At 45.7% G+C, this 22,539-nt stretch overlaps 2 protein-coding genes across 5 annotated transcripts in view; both read right to left on the bottom strand.

The window, feature by feature from the left end:
* Positions 1-12,277, bottom strand: part of LOC142194375 (interferon alpha/beta receptor 2-like) — a 28,972-nt gene extending 16,695 nt beyond the window's left edge. The window contains exons 1-2 of one of the 3 annotated variants that reach the window (XM_075263485.1): positions 12,221-12,277; positions 5,570-5,673 (exon numbers count right to left, since the gene is read on the bottom strand). In XM_075263485.1, the coding sequence (XP_075119586.1) occupies positions 5,570-5,618 (49 nt within the window). In that variant the 5' untranslated portion in view covers positions 5,619-5,673; positions 12,221-12,277. The other 2 variants (XM_075263484.1, XM_075263486.1) reach the window with 2 other exon arrangements.
* Positions 12,278-15,254: 2,977 nt separating this feature from the next.
* On the bottom strand, positions 15,255-21,937 carry RWDD2B (RWD domain containing 2B). 2 transcript variants are annotated; one of them, XM_075263496.1, is made up of 5 exons: positions 21,869-21,937; positions 20,434-20,643; positions 19,846-19,913; positions 15,736-16,095; positions 15,255-15,581 (listed from the first exon to the last, which is right to left on the bottom strand). In XM_075263496.1, the coding sequence occupies exons 2-5, from the start codon at positions 20,638-20,640 to the stop codon at positions 15,335-15,337; spliced, it is 882 nt and encodes a 293-aa protein (XP_075119597.1). In that variant the 5' UTR covers positions 20,641-20,643; positions 21,869-21,937; the 3' UTR covers positions 15,255-15,334. The 2 variants fall into 2 exon arrangements, with proteins under 2 accessions (XP_075119597.1, XP_075119598.1); XM_075263497.1 differs by lacking the exon at positions 21,869-21,937 and adding an exon at positions 21,703-21,842.
* Positions 21,938-22,539: the final 602 nt, after the last annotated feature.

Genomic DNA, 22,539 nt, shown 5'->3' with positions numbered 1-22,539 from the left:
TTTCACAATTATTTTCTCCTCTATACTTTGTGTTCCTCATATTCGCTGTTTGTCCACCTCCATTTGGACCTCTGCGGGGGCTTTTCTGTATCTTCCCTCTCCTCATAAATGTGAGACTAGTCAGGGGCTTCTGTTTCACTGGTAGGTGAGTTATTTCTCCGGCTGTGTCCGCGCCCACTCAGGTAAGGTAGTCGGGCCCACGGCTACTTCTATATAGTATAGTATAGGAGTATCACACACTAGATATTCCAAACTGCTCATTACTCTTGTTTTTTTATGTTTTCTATATTACTTGACTGAGAAGTTATCAGTCAGGGGCCAGTCCATGGTCAGAGATCCCCAGACCAGAACAGATAGATAGATGGATAGATAGCAAACACAAAATGGAGTCCATTTTGTAACCAGGTCATAAGATAAATTGTTTTATAGTCTGTTACGGTCAGTCCTATGGCTGTCACACTCTGTTCTGTATAACCTTACAAAAATGTTCAATAAAACTTGATTTAAAAAAACAACGGAAGCAGCGAGTACCCCAGAGTATAATATAATAGCAAACTTGTGAGCGGCCAACCCTCAAAAATTGTAGGGGCCATTACAGGATACTATACTATGCATAGGGGCCACTATAGGTCATGGGTAGTATACTGTACAATGCTGCTGTCATGGGGTGGCATTCTGTGATCGGGGTTAGTCTGATCCAGAAGTAGTAATAATATCAGGGCTGTGCCCTACAAGCAGGCTCCTACTGCTCGCTGATCTTGTGCCCGCCGCACTTGTAGTGCCCACACAGTCCCAATAATGAAAATGTATGCCAAGGTGCGCTAACTGACCACTGTATCAATGTGCATTTTCCTGACTGGACGAGAAGGGGTTAAACATAGGCGACAGCTACAAGGTAACAATGCCGGAGTTCTATTCCTGTAATATCCTCCTCTTTCATAAAGCATATAGGAAAAAATTAAGAGGAATCTCCGGGAACCTCCGGCTCAGTAAATTATGAGAATCGATGTTTTGCGCTCTTTTGACCGCTGCAGACTGGAAACCAAATTTGCTTAGAGATTACAAAACGGATTTGTGGTGTATACCACAGACAGCGATGTGAGGGCTATTGTTCTGCTTAACTATCATTGCTAAGTGCACATTCCCTTTAAGGGAGACTGGATATGATCAGACCTTTACGGCAAATCTACCATAACAATACATTGCAGGGGTTAGAGGGGTTTTCCAGGACTTAGTAATTAATGACCTATCCTTAGTATAGGCCATCAATTCAAGATTGGTGGGGGTCCAATACCTAGTCCCCCGGCCAGTCAGCTGTTTTAAGAGAATGGAGCATTCACATTGCAGCCTCCTTAATTCTCGACAAGCTATACGGCATACATTTGTGCAGTGGCTGTGCTCAGTATCACACCTCAATCTAATCACTTGAATGGGACTGAGTTGCGATCAGGCCACGTGACCAATGAACGTGACATCACATGACCTGAGTAAATGGAAACGGCCCTTAGGGAGCAATGCTGCTGCAGCTTTACACAGCTGATCCGCCAGGGTACTGGGTGTTAGTCCCCCGCGTATCTTCAACTGATGACGTATCCTAATGATAGGTCATTAATTACATTTTTTTTTTTTTTTTAGGCCCGATCCCTCGTTGCTAATCCCATCCACACATTGTAGAAAAAAAAAAAAATCTGCAGTGGAAAAGCTTTGCTTTCAAAAAAAACTCCCGCTTTTGGCAAATCACCACACGACAAATATACCTGCGGATACGCCAGCGGTTTCCCTACAGGAATAACGTGCAGAATGTCCGAAGAGGAAACCTCTGTGGACTTTCTGTGAAAAACGCTGCAGAAAAATAAAAACTCAAGGCGTTTCCGCTTCTCCCGTGGAGGCTCCCATGGTACGCTCTTGGGGCGCTCTGTGTCTGTTCCATGTGGCCGAGCTTGTTGACCCTTTATCGTTGGAGCTCACGCCCTCTGATTACTTCACTACTAGAGATGAACGAGTACTATTCGAAACGACCATTTCGAATAGCTTGCACCCCTATAGGAATGAATGGATGCAGACGGCACGCAGGGGATTAAGCGACCGGCTGCTGGCAAAGTCTACATGCCGGCCACTTCCATTCATTCCTATGGGTGCGTGCTATTTGAAACGGCCGTTGCGAATAGTAGATTTCGCACTTTATGCTTACCACATTTGGGGCTCTGCAGGTCTCCGACCCTACTGGTTTTGAGATTGCGCCGTGCTGGCACCTCCACTAAAGGACTGATTTCTGACATCTACTGATTGCTATCCTCTCCGGAGGGACGGACCCCTCGGTTCCACAGATACATGTCTCGTTGGTCGTCTGATTTGGGAAGGCAGATTTCCTTACCCCAGTGGCAGATCATCTGGTCACGTGCTACTAAATCTTCTACATGTATCACCAACTGGGAAACCCAGTACAAGACTCTATTCCACTGGTACCCTACTCCGGCTCTCCTCCATACCCTTAATCCTAATATTCCCTCGATTTGTTGGAGATGCTTCTCCGGGCTAGAGACCCTCTATCACATTTTTTGGGACTATTGATTCGCTCTTTTTGGCTAGAGGCTGGATGATAGCCTCCCTTTTGCTGTCCCACTGATTTACCGCCTCAACCTCCCCCCCCGCTCCTTGAGCAAGACGTCGTCACTAGAGATGAGCGAACACTGTTCGGAACAGCCGTTCCAAACAGCACGCTCCCATAGAAATGAATGGAAGCGGCCGGCACGCAGACTTTGCCGGCGGCCGACCGCTTAACCCCCCGCGTGCCGGCCGCTTCCATTCATTTCTATGGGAGCGTGCTGTTCAGAACGGCTGCTTCCATTCATTTCTATGGGAGCGTGCTGTTCAGATCGGCTGATCTGAACAGTGTTCGCTCATCTCTAGTCGTCCCTGCTATTTTTGTATATATGTACTGCAGCGAAATCCCTCATAGCTTGCCAGTGGAAGAACACCCGACCGCCCTCATCCCCCTCCTGGTCCGTATCAAAGATCTTAGATGCCTGGAGTCTCTTACAGTCTTACAGCCTCTCTAAATAATACTGTGGAGAAACTCCGTGCTATCTGGGCGCCCTGGGACTTATACTGTCCCACTCGTGGTCTCTGATCTCTCTCTCCCCCCCCCCCCCCGCCTCTGTGTTCTTCCCCTTCCTCCTCCGTAATTCTGTTGTTGGGGTTTTTGATGACTCCACACCTGCGGCTTTATTGCACACTTGTCTCCCTGTTTGTTTTTCACAGCTGCGTCTGTCTCTGTCTCTTTGGTTTTTTTTGTGTCTATTATTGAAAACTTTAATAAAAATTACAGTTTAAAAAAACAGAAACGCAAGGCGTTTCCACCGTCTCTCAATATATAGGGTCTTAGCCTAAGAAGGGGTTGTCCAGGACAACAGGTTTTCGTGCAAGGAGGCTAGGGAAGGTGAAACCCCCCCCCTCCCAAAAACAAAAGAACAAACACCCTCCCACTGTGGTCCGATCCTGCTGCGCCAGGGTCTTGTTTTGGCGGAAGTTCCCACGACACATGACTGCTGAGGCCAATCACTGGTCTAAGTAAGGGACAGGGGACGTCACCTGGGATATCCCGGTTCCTTTCCTTAGGAAACGCCATGACCTCTGATACAGATTAAAAAAATAAAATAAAAAAAGCGCCTTTTGATTTTTTTTTTGTAAGAAAAAAAGCAAAAATTTTAGTTTATAACACTGGAGTCTTGTGAGAGGTTATAATAAAAAAAGGACAAAGTGCGAGGGGAAGCGTGGGTTTAAAGTTTCCCAATAAAAAGGGGAAGTGGGCGCTTACTCTGTGCCCTGAGAAGCCCTTTATTCTGTATTTGCAGAAGTAGGTTTTCTATACAGTAATAGTCATGTATCTGCGCTCATCACATGTGTATTCACGGTCATGCAGAAACCACCTTGTATGATACTGCATAAGGGTGAATTCACACTACCGCTACTAATGTCCTTTGCTGTCGTCCGTCATAGGATGACAGCAACGGACATTAAACGGTCGCAGACTGATTCTGTGTCCAGTCCCATTGACACTAATGTAAACAACAAGATGGACGCTAGCTTCACGTATAATATGCCACTGCATGCCCCTCCACCATAATGTCCCCAACACTATAATGCCCCTGCAAACTGCTGGCAGGAGAGTGACAGGGTTCAATAGTGAAACAGGGTGCGTACCGCTCTCGGGATCACCATTGTATTCAATTTTATGTGTGCTCTGGAGATAGAGTTGAGGTTGGGACATGCCTAGCACCAGCCAGGACAGTACCCGAAATCCAGGACTGTCTTACTGAATCCAGAATGGTTGAGAGCTATGCATTAGGAACGGTCAAGTGAAGTGACTCACATTGGGCTATGTAGTTGTAACCACTTCCATAAGGACCAATGTTAGGTCCCCTGTTGGGCCATATTTAATAGTCAGCCCCTGCCATGCCAAGGTCCTTGTACACTAGCCCTCTGCTGTTCATGACCACCCTTTTACATTGACATATTTGTTTAGTAAAAATTTTCTTAGAATACCGGTTTCAACCATATCTGTGTTGTTCCTCTTTTATTCCTCCTGGGACAAGATAAACAGTATATGGGTGTTATCATAGGCTTGTCCCTCCAATCAAGGTGGACAGAGTCAGGTTGTAAACTAGATTGACAAGTGGAATGTTGGTCCCAGTTGTCAATTTACTCATAGGTTTCCAGGGAGAACAACAGAGGAACAGTTCCAACTCTGCTGTGAATATGTGTGTGCTTTGGTTGTCCTACTAATATTATAAATGTGAAAGTTTGTGTGTTTGGATGTTTGTGAGTTTGGATGTTTGTTCCTCAATCACGCTAAAACGCCTGGACGGATTTGCGTGCAATTTTCCACAAACATAGTTTTCCCTCAGGATTGAGTCGCAGGCTACTTTTGGTGCCACTAAACAACATGGCTTCCTAGCAGGAGACTCACAAAAGCAGGACTCCTAGCCCCAGCTATAGACTCACACACACTGCCTGGCATTTCCTGCCTCAACCTGCCTGCACACTCCTTACTGTCACCTCAGGAGTAGCCCTCACTCTACTCACTCACATTTACATATAGCTTTCCACTATACATACACAATACAACACATCACATTGTAATTACATGTATCTCCTATCACTGCTATATACAGTGCCTGATACATATATACTCCTGTACACAGGCTGTATATACTATATAATTACATGTATCTCCTATCACTGCTATATACAGTACCTGATACATATATACTCCTGTACACAGGCTGTATATACTATATATTACATGTATCTCCTATCACTGCTATATACAGTACCTGATACATATATACTCCTGTACACAGGCTGTATAACACATCACATTGTCTGTATCACAACATACACAATATAACACATCAAATCACATTTGCTAGCCCACCAAACTTTTTAAAGCACTTTTACAGTTTCACACATCTGTGTCCGCCCAATACTCAACTCACCGCAGACGAAGTCGCGGGTAAAAGCTAGTAGATCATAAAAATAATATAATCTTTGTATACAATTCACTCACCTTGCAGCATAACATAGCAAGGCAGAAAAAGAGCTCTTGGCCCCGTCATATCAGGTGCTGTTCACACTCCGCTCCGCTTCCTTTTCCTGCTCATGTTCTGAAGCCTGCAAAAGCGGAAATAAAACCACAAATAACTTTAGATAAAGAACACACGCAATAGTCTAACGAGAGCTGCCAGATAAGCTTTACTATGGCTTCCTGGGTTTTACTATATATTTATTACTTAATTAAAGGGGATGTACCAAAAAACAAAAACTGTGCTGAAAAATTCGGCTTATAGTCGAGTATGCACGGTATGCTATTGTTGGGGGACACACACACACTAACAAACCCCTTCAATGATGCAGTCAATATTGAGGGGCTTTATGGCCACTACTTGTGGCCTACATCACCACTTGCGGCCGTTTCAGTAGGGTGTGAAAAATGGCGGCCACCGTTAATGGCGCAGGCTCAGCTCCTGAACCAGCCATCTTTAGGGTGAGTTCACATGATGGAATTTGCAGAGGAATTTGCGGTGGTCTTGCACCCTGGATACCTCTCCAGATTCGAGCCCTGTGTAACTCACATCGGAAGGCTAAAGTATAGTTTTGTCTTTCTGCCCTGGATTTACTCGAGTCTTTTCCTCGCCTTGGGGCTCATTATTAGTAGTAGCGCTCTGCGGGTTCGGTGAGATATTATTATTATATTAAGTCCATGGTGCTGTACATTATTATATTAATTCCATGGTGCTTTACATTTGGGGGTTACATACAATACACAGAATATACAGGCAGATATAATACTAAGAGTGAGCGACTGGCACAGTGGGGTAGAGGGCCCTGCCCGCGAGGGCTTACAATCTATGAGTCACCTCTTGTCAATGACAGATCATCAGATATTCCCGCTGATATCTGCTCTACCCTGTGGTGGAAACAGTCAGCAAAACCAGTGCAGAAGTGAAACATTACAAAGTTAAAGATCTGACTGTGTAGCGTGTGGCCCCTGCAAGTTGCTTAACTCTCTGCAGCTGCTTTCTAGTAAGAGACACCCCTTCCCCATTACATACACATGTCCGCACAAGCCCCATGAACAGCAATGGTCTAGGCCCTAGACTCTAGGGCAGGGGTCCCCAACCACGGTCTATGGACCAGGACCAGGCTGTCGGGTTTTTTTGGTGGTCCGCTAGCGGGCTGGTCTCAGGCTTATACTTTGCGCTAGGCCACATTGCTATGGTAACATGTAAGCTATCGGGTAGCGCGGTATCCTGTAGCTGCAAAGGATGCTGCGCTACCTGATAATTTATATGTTACCATCGCAACGCGGCCTAGTGCAAAGTATCCAGCCTCTGTGTCTAGAGATTCGCCATGTCTGTTTGTCACGCCCGCCTGCCCCGCAGAGCATCCTGGCGGAGAGCCTTCCAGCCCGCCTACAACCCCACCCCATATGACCAAAGCCCCGCCCCTGCCCGACTCCATTCTGCCGGGCCATGGAAAAATGGTCTTGCTTGATGTCGGTCCCTGGTGCAAAAAAGGTAGGGGGACCACTGGTCTAGGGCAGAGACCCCCCTTTAATACATTACACTACAAACACAATAGCCCTAATTTGCCTCCCCCCTGCACCAGTTTTCTGGCCCACATATCTTACAAGGCCCTTTCTTGTGCCAAATTTGCGACACTTCCCCTTTCCGTAGATTCCAGCGGAGACCCCTCGGCCCAACATACTTATTATAACTCAAGCCAGTTGTCTAAGGCGAGGTATATAGGAGATCTACGCCCGCTCCTGATTTCCATTCTGTTGCCTTGTATTTTTGGGACCTTTATTAAGACAGACATACGAAACGCCAGATACGTTAAGTTTTTGTTAAAAAAACAAAAAACCCGCAAATGAAAACAAAATACAGAGTCAATATAAGAGATTTAGGAACAAAATTAAAAAATTGAGGAAGTGCCAGAAATGCGGTTTCACAGGGAATTTTCACGCCCGATGAGATCCAATGTAAAAACGTAAAGCCCTATATGTCTCGGAGGGAAGAGTTTACAAATGTAGGACCCCCTAAGGGCTCATGTACACAACCCTCTGCATTGTCCGTGTACTAGATGTGCTATGGCACACTGACTCATTCATTTCTATGGCACCATACACATGACCGTGTATTTTCAAGGCCCGTGGTGAGAGCTGCCTCTGGTTCACAGGTCAGTGATGTCACATTCATCTGTCATATGTCTTGTGTGTGGCTACGTCCCATTCGAGTAAATGGGGCTGAGCTGCAATACCAAGCAGTCAATATACAGGGTGGGCCAAATGTATGGATACACCCAGATAAAATGGAAGTGATGCCCATCTTCAAAGCCGCCATTTTGGATTCAACTTTAGTTTTGTCAATAGGAAGGGGGTCATGTGACACATCAATCACATGGAGAATTGCACAAGACATCCATGTACTACATCCCATGTACACAAACGGTGAGGTGAGATCAGCAGTCACTCCCATTTTATCTGGGTGTATCCGCACCTATGGCCCACCCTGTACAATGTACGTTGCTGTGCCTGGTACTCAAGGAAGACCTGAACGCTGCGATCGGGAGTGAACAGACCCCACTGATCTGATACTGAGGACTTATATGATGGATAATCCCGGAAATCCCTTTAGGGTACGCGTCTACATAGTTGCATGAGCAAAACCCCACCTGCATATGGCAGCCAACTATCCCACAATGGCGGGGGTTTCATACGAGCAGGTGGGGTGCACCCTAAAACCACAGAGATGGGAGAGGTAAGTATAAGAGTCACAGGAGTACTATGTATTCTGAAGGAAAGAAGTCTTGCAGTCTGCTAAAAACTTGGCTCCATTATCCGTATGAATAGACCTAAGGCTAGAGAGCGGATGGGACGGCAGCCACGTGAGAACATTATGTAATATTTTGGGGTGTGTACATTCTTATAGAAAGCTTAGTCACCGCAGTAGGATCAGTTTGATAACCATGACATATACTTTCACTTTTCATTCTATAAAAAGATCTGCACAATATCACGTGCAGAGACCCGACCCAATACCCCCAAAGCTGAGGACTTGCTATAGTTGTCTCTGAGCAGAGAGCTCCAAGATGGAGACATTTTATCAGCAACGAGACATTGCAACAAAGTATCAGGAGAGAGGAAAGATTTGTGTCTGTGCTTGGGCAGAGCGGACACCTTGTAACCAAGCCTGAGCCGACCCGATTCTAGTCTAGATATACAGATGATCTTGGTTTCCTGTTATGGCCACAACATTCGCACCTCCTGCGGTTTTAGTGAACCAAACTCAGATCTGCATGGTGTTCTTAAGGTTGAGGCCCGGTTCACAGCTGCCTTTAGGGACCTCCCCAAATGGAAACCTATGCGCATAAAAAAACGGTTACCTGGAAAACCTGCGGACTCCATAGACTATAATGGGGTTTGCATAGTTTCCACATGAAACGTGCGGGGAGTAAAGTCGTGGACGCAGCACTTTTCAAGTGCATGTTTCATTCGGAAACCACATGGATCCCATTATAGTCTATGGGGTCTGCGGGTTTTCATTTGGGGTGTCCCCAAACACAGATGTGAACCGGTCTATGATGACTCAACTTCTTTTTGTTCCAAATTTTGCCATATTTTTGGAAATTGCATGTTATTTCTACCTATGGAAATGCTGACGGTTTCCCTATAGGTATGCTGGAAGCGGAAAGTCCGCAGAGGAAAACTCTGCAAACTCTCTGTGAAAATGCTGCGGGAAAAAATACGATGCATTTTTTTTTTTCCTGCAGCGCTTTTTCGCAGTGGCCGGCTACGTGGGACCTTCCCCTTATGGATCTGTTCACACAATAGAATTTGCAGGCGATTTTGAGGCTGTTTCATGTCCAGATCCCCCCCCCCCCCCCGAATCTCACTGTTTCCAATATGAGGCAGCGATGGTTTTTTCATAACAATGAGATGACAAGGGTTCTGCTTGATCTTCTCGAGGATTTGTGGCCAAGTCTGTTGCGCAATTAGCCTCAGATACAACGGGGTTAATCTGTGAGCCCTGGCGGAAAGAGGAAATTGGAATTTGGAAAGGAATCAGAGCGGTGGAGGGTCGCCTGGAATTCCTATCCAAAACATGTAAGGCTGAGGTCATAAGATTGCAGTAGGATGTCCATGGCAAACATCCCATAGTGGACCTGCCCAAGAACCAGACATAGTCATGGCTCGCACTAGGGGGTCTGCGGGGGAGGGCCCGAAATGCTAAAGCAGACACAGGCAGACCCCACTGAATGTGGCACAGAAAAGAGTCTGCACTCTGGTATCAGCATAGTATGGGGACAACATATGGCGATAGAATTGTGGTCACATGATCTATTTTTAGCAGCACAACCTACAGCTGAGGTCAGATCCCTATAGATGGATTGCGTTACTATAGATATGAGAACGTCAATCTAACATGATGGGGGAACTACAGGGTTAATATCGGAGCGTGACTCAGACACTTGGGTGGGACGGCGGCCGAAGCAGATTTTTAACCCCTTCTCTGTTTTGCGTATGAAGATATATAATGGTTCTGTATTAGGGGGTCACACTCAATGCCTGCTTGTGAAATTAACTGCTGACATGGGGGGCTGGGGGGTGGCAGCCATCGTCTTTAATTTATTAAGAAGCCAGTGATGGATTCCTGGAGAATTAATGACACAAGAAACTATTACAGAATATTAATAATCCTATAAGATCATCGATTACACGCCGGAATCAGAGGTGGTAACTTCATTATTAATTCCAGCCCAGAATAATAGTGCCATGCTGTGCCAAGATAATACTACTACAAGACTGGGACACAACAATACTATACTGTGGTAAGATAACACCACTATAATATGAGGAAATGACAATGTTGTACTTTGCAAGATAACACTGCGATAACATAGGGAAATGACTGTGAGGGACAGAACCTGACGGCATACCTGGAGAGTAGATGCGGTATCCCCCCTCCCCCCGACAAGGACATACTGTGCCAAGATAATACTATACAGGGGATTAATAATAGTGCCGTACTGACAATAATCACTGGAGAAATAAAAATGCCATACTGTGCTAAGATAGTATGGTATGGGGAAATTACACCGCCATACTGCGCAGGGATGATACTGCTATCTAATGGAAATGTATCAGTCACTTATTGTGCCAGGATAATACAACTATATACTGGAGAACTGTGCCGAGATAATGTTATACAATAGAAAAATAACAGTGCCATGATAACATTACTATACTGTGGGGTAATAGTGCCATACTGTGCCAACATAACACTACTATACTGTGGAGTATATATAACAATGCTATACTGTTCCAAATTGATACAACCATAACAGGGGAAACTGTGGCAAGAAAATACCGCCATACAGTAGAGACATGTCAGTGCCAAGATAACAAAACTACCACCAAATAGCAATGCCATAGTAATACTCCTATACAATGCTGAACATAATACTGCCATCCCTTATACAGTGCTGAACATAATACTGCCATACAGTCCTCCCCTATACAGTGCTGAACATAATACTGCCATACAGTCCTCCCCTATACAGTGCTGAACATAATACTGCCATACAGTCCTCCCCTATACAGTGCTGAACATAATACTGCCATACAGTCCTCCCCTATACAGTGCTGCATATAATACTGCCATACAGTCCTCCCCTATACAGTGCTGAACATAATACTGCCATACAGTCCTCCCCTATACAGTGCTGCATATAATACTGCCATACAGTCCTCCCCTATACAGTGCTGAACATAATACTGCCATACAGTCCTCCCCTATATAGTGCTGCATATAATACTGCCATACAGTCCTCCCCTATACAGTGCTGAACATAATACTGCCATACAGTCCTCCCCTATACAGTGCTGAACATAACACTGCCATACAGTCCTCCCCTATACAGTGCTGAACATAATACTGCCATACAGTCCTCCCCTATACAGTGCTGCATATAACACTGCCATACAGTCCTCCCCTATACAGTGCTGAACATAATACTGCCATACAGTCCTCCCCTATATAGTGCTGCATATAATACTGCCATACAGTCCTCCCCTATACAGTGCTGAACATAATACTGCCATACAGTCCTCCCCTATACAGTGCTGAACATAATACTGCCATACAGTCCTCCCCTATACAGTGCTGAACATAACACTGCCATACAGTCCTCCCCTATACAGTGCTGAACATAATACTGCCATACAGTCCTCCCCTATACAGTGCTGCATATAACACTGCCATACAGTCCTCCCCTATACAGTGCTGAACATAATACTGCCATACAGTCCTCCCCTATATAGTGCTGCATATAACACTGCCATACAGTCGTTCTCAGGGTCTTCACATGACACAATATACAACAACATTGTCACCTAGAGCCCACATAACATTGCCATAGAGTCTATTATGGAATAGACATAATACACAGTCTATACACCACCAGCAGTAGCACACAGAGGCTGAGTAATGCTGCCACACCGTGCACATACACCGAGCCGCACGCACACAGCCAGACACGTGCACACGAATGCTACTCACACAGAACTACAAATCCCAGCACGCTCCAGGCAGTATACAGCAGTGCAGAGTATACAGCAGAGCGGACACACACATACGTCACTCCCGTCTTCACCTACATCGTCTTCTTTATCTCATCTGTAGTGTTAGCCATGGACGGCTCTTTCTCGTCAAGCCCCGCCCCTTCAGATGAGCAGCCGTCTGATTGGCTACAGACATCGGATCCAGCAAATAGCGGTGGAGAAGGAGGGGAGTCACGTGACCCCGCAGGGCAGAGCGGGAGCGCGCGCGGGTGTCTGGTGCCGTGCGCGTGGTTTTAGTTTCCTTCTCGCGCCGCGTTATCTACACCGTGCTCTGACGTCACGTTTGTTGCGATACAGCTTCGGCTTTAACCCTTTGCCTGCTGTTTTCCTTGTAAAAGCCATAACTTTTTTTTTTTTTTTTTTGCCTTCACAGAGCCCAATGTGGTCTTATGTTTTACAGGACAAAATTCTACTTCATAATGGTATCATTAACGGGGTTGTCCGGGATGAAAAAAATAAAAATTAAACCAACCTTCTTCTCCTCCCCAATTTTATAAATGACTTGCATAATCAAAAATGTATATTTCACCATTATCGCTGGCGTGACCCCTCCGGCCACATTGTTATAGATCCTGTGACGTTCCGTTTTGCTGTTTCTGGAAATGTTGCAACACATACTATATCCCCGTCCCCTAACTTCTCAGGGCTCGTTCACATCTGCGCCCGGTCTCCGTTCTGCAGGTTTCCGTTTCCTGCATAAAACAGAGCAGGAGACGGAAACCTGCAGGACTCTTTCATTTGAATGGGTTTGAAAGATGTCCGGCCGTGAGCGGTGGTGAGCGTTTTATGCTCTCCGCCGCGAAACCGGGTTTTATAATCCGGACACAGAGTCGGACATGCAGTACTTTGTGTCCGGATTTAAAAAAACGGTTTTGCGGCAGAGAGCATAAAACGCTCACCGCCGCACCCGGTCTGTGGTTTCCATCTTCTGGCATGCAGAAAACGGAAACCACAGAACGGAGACCCTGAACGCAGGTGTGAACCTAGCGTCATCCCCTCCCCATCATACTTACTTTCCTTCATGCTGGAATATCTTTTTTTTTTTTTTTTATGTCGTTTGTCAGCCCCATATAGGGATCACAATGTACTTTTTTTTTTCCTATCAGTATGTCTTTGTAGAATGGAAGGAAATCCACACAAACACGGGGAGAACATACAAACTCCTTTCAGATGTTGTTCCTGGCGGGATTCGAACCCACTGCGAGGCTGCATTGTTAAACACTGAGCCGCCGTGTTGCCCTTAGACTTTTTATGGATATCTTTGAGAAATGGCTTTCTTCTTGCCACTCTTCCATAAAGGCCAGACTTGTACAGTGTACAGGGACTGATTGTTGTCCTATGGACAGACTCTCCCACCTCAGCTATAGATCTCTGCAGTTCATCCAGAGTGATCAGGGGCCTCTTGGCTGCATCTCTGATCAGTCTTCTCCTTGTTTGAGATGAAAGTTTAGAGGGACGGCGGGGTCTTGGTAGATTTGCAGTGGTCTGATACTCCATCCATTTCAATATGATTGCTTGCACAGGGCTCCTTAGGATGCTTAAAGCTTGGGAAATCTTTTTGTATCCAAATCCGGCTTTAAACTTCTCCACAACAGTATCTCGGACCTGCCTGGTGTGTTCCTTGGTCTTCATGATGCTCTCTGCGCTTTATACAGAACCCTGAGCCTATCACAGAGCAGGTGCATTTATACGGAGACTTGGTTACACACCGGTGGATTCTATTTCTCATCATCAGTCATTTAGGACAACATTGGACCATTCCGAGATCTGAACTGAACTGAACGGAGTGAGTTTGCTGCACTGAAAGTAAAGGTGCCGAATAATTTTGCATGCCCGACTTTTCAGTTTTTTATTTGTTAAAAAAGTTTAAAATATCCAATAAATTTCGTTCCACTTCACAATTGTGTCCCACTTGTTGATTCTTCCCCCAAAAATTTAAATTTGCTATCTTTATGTTTGAAGCCTGAAATGTGGCAAAAGGTTGAAAAGTTCAAGGGGGCCGAATACTTTCGCAAGGCACTGTAGTTGTAATTTTTATTGCTTTAAAGGGGTATTCCCACCTCAAATACTCAGCAGTCTTCACTCTTGTAAAATCTTCTTTCTTCCTGGTTGCTTGCATCATTTGGTGGGCGGGGTTTCACAGGCAACCTGCCGTTTAGCTCCACCCCCAAATTCGCGTGTAGCTCCGCCCACCCACATTGGACTATGAAGTACAGGCAGGAGCAACTCCATTCTGTGTTACATATAGAGACTGCCTGTCTCTGCCATCATGAACACAATTGAATTAGCTAGCCTGATAACTGGGAGAACAGAAGAAATGAAAGCAGCTCCTCTATCTGAGTGCAGGACCTAGGTCACATGGTGTAGACACAGGAATAGCTAGATACACAGGCTCGCTCCCTGCACTTAGCCCCTCCTCCCTCCCCCCTGAGAGCAGCAGATACATCATTTGACTCAGGAGCAGCTAGGTCAGGGCTGTGGCCACAAAGAATTGAATAAAGTAAGATAGTGGACAAACAAAGCAGTTTTGCTGAAGCAATGTATTTAGGAAAAGTCTTACATCCACATTAACCAGCAGTATAGATAGGATCCTTGTGATGGGACAACCCCTTTAATGATTTTTTTTCTTAGATTTTTATAAACTTTTTTATTTTTACTTTAGCCCCCCCCCCCCAGGGGATTTCCTGCCACAAATATTTTTTTCAGACAGCTTAGGCTCTCAGTATGTTATCTATTGGGGTCTGACACCCACACAGAGCAACTGTCCAGGTACCAAAATCTGCTGCAGTGGATGAGGAGAGCATGCAGGCTGCTATTCAAGTAAGGAGGCATTCACACTACGTATACTGAAGCTTATTCTGAACGTAAAACATTTGGGATCGGAAAAACCCTTTTATGGGAAAATCACCGTTACTATTTAGCCCTGTCTAATAGGAACTTAGCAGAAGGCTCTAGACAGCCACTGACCACGGCATCTGAGAGGTTAAAGTCCCATGCACCCCACCATCTCTATCATACATGTACAGCAGATGTTTGGAAAGGGTTAAAGGAATGTTCCACATTGAACAGCCATTTAAAAAGGGTAAAAGAATTTATTACTGTCGGCAACGTCTTATGTCCGTGTTCTAGTGAACGTCCCACAATCTTCCTCTATCGTCCCTCAATCCCAAAGTACATGGGGAAGACTTCAGCACATCCTTTTTCCTGGAGGAACTGGTAGAGCTGGCCTAGATCCATGTGGTTTCCTCGGGATCCATGTACATCAAACGCCTTCTCTTCTAGAGCTGGAAATTTTCTAAGTTTCTGGATTTCTGTCTCAGCTTTCGAAGCTGAAGAGGACAACGGGACGTCCTCCCTATGTCTGATCAAAATGCGTTTCCACGTTAGTTTCCGTATTCTAGAAAAAAAAAAATAAAAAAGTGAAAACAAAAATATAACCAGAATAAAGTGATAATAAATAACAAAAAGAAATAAAAAGAACCATTGAACCAAACACTTAAGGTGGAATTTCTCAAGAATCCATGTTTAGCCCCCCACAGCGGCCGACATACCTGGACCAGAACTCCTCACAAGACTCCTGGGCTCCCTCCACGCACACAATCCCGGGTTTCCCCGGCATGCTGAACCCAGACAGTCCCAACTCCTTGGACCATTCTAATATATTTTTCCTTTTTATCTTATTGTATATATGGTGACTGTATATCCACAGTCTGGTAAAGATGGCGTCTTCTGCCGCAGCTACTCCGTGCTGGTCATGGGTAGGTGTCACTGTGTTTAGGTAGGTGTCAGCATTGTCTTGTAGCCACTCGGTAGCACTTAAGATGCAGACATCGCCATTGCAGTGGCCTCTCAAGTACGCATTTAGGTCTGAATTAAGCTGCGCCTGTTGTGAACGCACCAAGGATGGCGACCTGTGGGAGAGAAAGGGATTGGTTAGACTGTTAGCTGGAGCCAAGAGACAGTTAACATGGTGGAACAGCAGGTGGAGCTACTAAATTCATATTTTGTATCCGTCTTCTCCCAAGAAACTAATGGAAATATCGACATTAATGGTGATGGAGATGAGGGGAAGGAGGACTCCAAGCTGACTATAAGCGAAGGTCTGGTAAGAGAGCACTTAGCCAAGTTACAGGAAACCAAGTCCCCAGGACCAGATGATTTACACCCTAGAGTCCTGAAAGAGATAGCAGAGGAAATAACAGAACCCCTTGCTATAATCTTCAGTAAGTCATGGGAAACAGGAGTGGTCCCTTTAGATTGGAAAAGGGCAAATGTTGTCCCCATCTACAAAAAGGGGAAAAGGGACGATCCAGGAAATTACAGGCCGGTAAGTCTGACCTCGATAGCAGGAAAAATCTTTGAGCAAATTGTCAAGGAACATTTACTTCGGTACCTGGATGGGAAGGCATTAATTAACCAGAGCCAGCACGGCTTTATGACCAATAAATCTTGTCAGACTAACCTGATTTCTTTCTATAACAAAATCACTGAATGGTTGGACCAAGGGAATGCCGTGGACATAGTATATCTTGACTTCAGTAAGGCATTTGATAAAGTATCACATAACCTTCTTATTGAAAAAATGATTAAGTATGGTTTTGACAAAAAATCAGTTAGGTGGATTCACAACTGGCTTAATGATCGGGCTCAACGAGTAATACTAAATGGCTACACATCCAACTGGAAGAAAGTCAAAAGCGGGGTGCCGCAGGGCTCTGTTCTGGGCCCAGTACTTTTTAATATCTTTATAAATGATCTGGACAATGGAATTATTGGGGAACTCATAAAATTTGCAGATGATACGAAGATAGGAGGAATAGCCAACACTAGAGAGGAGAGAGAGTGTATTCAAAAGGACTTAGACACACTGGAACAATGGGCTGAGGCGAACAAAATGGTATTTAACAGGGACAAATGCAAAGTTCTACATCTGGGTAACAGAAATGTAAAAAACATATATAGTATGGGAGGAATAGAACTAAGTGATAGCATAGGGGAAAAGGACTTGGGCATAATAGTAGATCACAAATTCAACATGAGCCAACAGTGCGGTGCTGCTGCAAAAAAGGCGAATAAAATTCTGGGATGTATTAAGACAAGCATTGAATCTAGATGAAGAGAGGTCATTATTCCGCTGTACTCTTCCCTGGTCAGACCACACCTGGAATACTGTGTACAGTTCTGGGCGCCTCAATTCAAGAAAGACATCGATATATTGGAGCAAGTCCAGAGAAGAGCAACCAAAATGGTGGAAGGTCTGCAAACCATGTCCTATGAGGAGCGGCTAAAAGAACTGGGATTGTTTAGTTTGCAGAAGAGAAGACTGAGGGGAGATTTAATAGCAGTCTACAAATATCTGAAAGGTAGTCACAGTGCAGAGGGATCTCCCCTATTCTCATTAGCACAAGGAAGTACAAGAAGCAATGGGATGAAACTAAAGGGAAAGAGATACAGATTAGACATTAGGAAAAACTTTCTGACAGTGAGGGGAGTGAGAGAGTGGAATAGGCTGCCACGGGAGGTGGTGGGCGCTCCATCAATGGAAATCTTCAAGCGGAATCTGGATAAACATATAGCTGGGATGATTTAGGAAAACCTGCACTCGCAGGGGGTTGGACCCGATGGCCCTTGAGGTCCCTTCCAACTCTACTATAAGAATAAGAATATATACAATGGGGTAGACCTGGGACTACATCATGAGACTGAAATGTAAGGGGCGAGGGTGCACGAACAAGGCGGGGCTACATTAAAGGGATTCTACCATTAAAACACATTTTTTTCTCATTGACACATAGGAATAGCCTTAAGAAAGGCTATTCTTCCCCTACCTTTAGATGTCTTCTCCGCGCCACCGTTCGGTAGAAATCACAGTTTTCGTCGGTATGCAAATGAGCTCTCTCGCAGCACTGGGGGTGGGCCCCAGCGCTCAAACAGCACGGGGGGAGACCCCAATGCTGCGAGAGAAATCTCCAGCGCCGCCTCCATCTTCTTCAGGAACGGCCTCTTCACGCGTCTTCTTCCGATGCAGGCGGTCCAACTTCTAGGCCTTCGGGCAGAGCCAACTGTGCATGCCCACAGGCCACAAGAAAATGGCCGCTTACTTACTGTGTAAACGGCCATTTTTCTTGTGGCCGCGGGCATGCGCAGTCGGCTAGAAGTTTAACACCCAGCGCCAGAAGATGACGCGTGAAGAGGCCGTTCCTGAAGAAGATGGAGGCAGCGCTGGAGAGTTCTCTCGCAGCATTGGGGACGCCCCCAGTGCTGCGAGAGAGCTCATTTGTATACCGACAAAAACTAGGATTTCTACTGAATGGTGGCGTGGAGAAGACATCTAAAGGTAGGAGAAGACAGGCTATTCCTACGTGTCAACGAGAAAAAAATGTGTTTACATGGCAGAATCCCTTTAAGAATGTCACTACCATCTTGGATGTTTCATTAGGGTTGTGCTATTTGGATGCTGCTAGTCATGGTCAATATATCTGGATGATGTATAAGCCTATCTATCAGTATATACTATCATTCTGGACATTGTAGATTCTATGTTAGGTTCACCCCTTGTCAAGGAGTCCGTTGTTCTGGTCCATAGGGGGATCAGATCAACGGACTGCTAAAATAGTGGACACATATGGAGCATGACGGACCCCATTGACTATAATTTTCAACCTAAAGCACCAGGTGAAAAAGTGGCGGACTTTTCCGACCAGTGGTTATAGGCAGACACTGCGGAGACTCAGATGCAGATGTGAGCATAACCTTATAGTCCGTGGAGTCTCATCTTCCTCTTGTTTGGTGACAGCTGGACACGTATTGAGCAGCGATCTCCACAGTGGCCTCTCCTACTGGGAGAAGAAGAGACCACTGGAGATCGCTGCCCAATACGTGTCCAGCTGTCACCAAAGAAGAGGAAGATGAGACTCCATAGACTGTTATACCCCAAACCACCCGCCCCACCCCACCTCCCCATATAGCGGTCACCAACTAAGAGGAAGTTGAGACTCCATGGACTGTTATACCCCAAATCAGCCCCCCCCCACCCCATACTCTCACCCTCGACTCCAAACCCCCCCCCCACTTTACTAGCTTTGGCAATGCCAAATATCCATTCGGACGTGCCAATAAAGCCTATTTGATTTGATTTATCTAGTACCGGTTTCTGTAAAACACTATAGAGCTAATAGTAAAATAGACTGTCCAGGACATTACACTGTGGGGATGATGTCACCAAAGGTCCTGGAAGCTGCACCAACTGCTGCTGATAACACTGGGGAAGGTATTGGAGGCACGGTGACCTGACTGTAAGAGAGGGGGGCTATAGAGGACAGATTATGTGAGAGGCAGAGATGGCACTTGCACACATGTGGTAGGGCAGATGGACATGCTGGTGGGATATTGATGAATATGACATCACATGAAAATTCTCTATATAGTATCTGCAGGCAGCAGAGAGAGAATTCCTGTGGGTACAGCAACCCATGCTAGAAAAAGGAGGTCACACTGTGATCATGTAAGTTATTGAAGAAGGTGACAGTAGGATAACGAAAGACAATGCGAGTGGACAACTGTTACGACTGAGGGTAGTAAGGAGTTAAAAATAAATCACTGGAGTGTCCCTTTAAAGACATGACAATAAAAAGAAGGAAATATTGACGTGTAAACGTTACCTGACAACTATCTCTGGTGGTACATTTGGATATTGTGGAGGGTATGAGCAATGCAATGACAGCGTATGCTACAAGACAGAGAAGAGCAGGGTTAGTGGATAAGTGACCAATAAGGTAATAAATAGAGATTACTGTTCGGATCAGCCGATCCGAACAGCACACTCCATAGAAATGAATGGATGCACCTGGTACTTCCGCGTTGACGGCGGCCGGCCGCTTAACCCCCGGCGTGCCGGCTACGTCCATTCATTTCTATGTGAGCGTGCTGTTCGGATCGGCTGATCCGAACAGTACTCGCTCATCTCTAGTAATAAACAGTCTGTATAGGGGCTGGCAGACTCCTGCTTAAAGGTGATGTCTCAGCACAAAATCAATGTCCAAACAGTGGAGGGGCAGTAGGAAAAGTTATGCCACCTCATCTCCTGTTGGTTCCATTTGGCTATTTTTGGGCACTATATGATTGACTAGAAAAGCCCAATGCAGAAATTGTGATGTAGTGTAGGACTGGCTGCACGACACATAACACCAATGGACCTCACTGATCAATAATGTGCCCGCCGTGTTGTCCATGAATAGGGGTCTTCTTACCTGGACACGGTCGGCATCGCCCAGCTTCATGGTCAGAGTGAACTGGATCTGGAAGGTTGGGGTGATGGCGGTACGCTGCTCGGTGTAATCTCGCAGCTCAGCCAGCGCTAACTGGTCAGTGACACTGAACTCTTCTTCATTAGGGAACATGCTGGACAGAAGGTCCAGCTCCGAAATCTGCGCCTCCGCCTCCTCATAGCTCGCCATTCTCTGAAAAGAGATAGGAAGGAAGAATAATAGTTATCACCTCAATGTGAACACATGAGATCTGAAGATGACGCTGCTGACGAAGATGGAGGCGGCGCTGGAGAGTTCTCTCGCAGCATTGGGGAGTGCTGTTTGAGCGCTGGGGCCTGCCCCCAGTGCTGCAAAAGAGCTAATTTGCATACCGAGAAAAAACGGGATTGTAGGTGAACGGCGGCGCGGAGAAGATGGGAGAAGAATAGCATTTCTTAAGGCTATTCTGACATGGTACCTAGAAAAAAATTGTGTCTGAGTGATAGGATCCCTTTAAATCCATTTAGCAGTTGCAATAATGGACACAAGCAGGAGGCCTGGTGGGGACCTGTATATATTTTAATAAGTGAGCCTGATGCGTTTTTTTTTGTTCCTTGCATGACCCCCTTAAAGTTATGGCCCGACATAGTGGACCACAGCAAAAAAACATGCGGCGGCAACACATGGTGGTCTTTCCCACAGCGCTTTACATAGAAAGCCCAAAGAGGTTTCCTTCTGCTTCCATTATACCTATAGGGAAACCGCCGGCGTTTCCATACGTTTCATTGACATGGTGCAATGCACAGTTTTGTGTGTCCGCTGCCTGTATTTGTCTGCAATGTGTGGAATGGATTTGAAGGGATTGTAAAATGCCGCGGTTGTTTCCGCCACGTGGAGCCTGATACGCTTTTCCAGGACTAGACTATTAATGGCTGATCCTTAGACAGTTCAGTACACGAGACTGTGGGGTCTAAGGCCTCCTCCGATCAGCTATGTAAGAGGTACTGTGCCAATGTAGTCCTGTTCATCAGTTCCATGGTACAGCAGCCACTCAGTCCCACTTAAGTAAATGGGGCTGAGCTGCAATACCAAGCACAACCATTATACAATGTACGGCGCTGTGCTTGGTATTCAGACTCCCTAAACACGCACCAATCGGCTGAGTGAAGAGACTATGGCGGTCAGGCGAGCCCTGCAGCCTCTTTTTGGTGATGATCACATCCGCCATATACAGCCCATGTACAATATACAGTCAGGGGCGGCAGCACTCACCCGATATTGATGGCCCAACCTAAGTCTAAGTTCCAAGGGCGTAAGAGGAAGATGGCGAATACCTTTGTCCGTCTCTGGATTCCTTTATAGGGACAGTCCCATCTCAGACTGCACTCACACTACACTGACACCACTGCAGCCAGCTGACACTTGCAGGCACACTCACCAGCACAGGAATACTTCTAGAGCCCAGAGATCCCCATGTCTGCAAGAGCTGGGGTCAGGTGACGTCATGAGCACGTGATCAGCCACTGACGTGACTTATCATCAGATTTGTATAATGTACATAGCCAATAAAGTTATTGATATTTTTTTTAAAGCGTCCAGCCATTTTTGTTATGGGCAAGGCACATAACGTGAACTCAATCACAGTTAACCTCATCCAAAATGGCGTTTTGTCTGTCTTTTAATCCCACGTCCTGTCCATGATCTAGACAACAGGATGTCAGCGACGTATTTTTAGCATGAGAACATTTGCTTGGAGTCGAGCAGCTACGGTATGTGACTCCATAGTGACGTCCGCTGCTGACACTGTACTTTGACACATAGGAGGGGCTTTGCTCCGGCTTCTTTATTCCAATTGGCTTTTGTGCCTGTCTGTCAAATTGTTAACCAATCAACTAAGCCGATCCTTCATTTTACGTCATTAACACCTCTACACGTTTGATCTGAAGAGAACAAACTGTAAAAAAAACCCCACAACGTCGCCATATTGGGGTAGATAGTTTCCTTTGCGTTCATGGATATTGGCCTTCGACAAAATGGCCGGCTCTGTTATTTTTCCCAACACAAATGGAGACATTCTTTTTAATGTAAATTACAAAATCTTTACTCTTG

Source organism: Leptodactylus fuscus, chromosome 2, assembly GCF_031893055.1.
Source record: "Leptodactylus fuscus isolate aLepFus1 chromosome 2, aLepFus1.hap2, whole genome shotgun sequence".
NCBI lineage: Eukaryota > Metazoa > Chordata > Amphibia > Anura > Leptodactylidae > Leptodactylus > Leptodactylus fuscus.
Note: the sequence above shows the minus strand (reverse complement) of the source record. Positions and strands in the feature narration are given on the sequence as shown.

What these genes read in the sequence shown, in the direction of transcription:
- RWDD2B (XM_075263496.1), bottom strand. Translation starts at nt 20,640, where the DNA reads ATGGCGAGCTATGAGGAGGCGGAGGCGCAGATTTCGGAGCTGGACCTT. An exon ending in GCGATGCCGACCGTGTCCAG is followed by an intron (nt 19,914 to 20,433) that starts GTAAGAAGACCC and finishes TCTGTCTTGTAG; the next exon opens with CATACGCTGTCATTGCATTG. An exon ending in CCACCAGAGATAGTTGTCAG is followed by an intron (nt 16,096 to 19,845) that starts GTAACGTTTACA and finishes TCTCTCCCACAG; the next exon opens with GTCGCCATCCTTGGTGCGTT.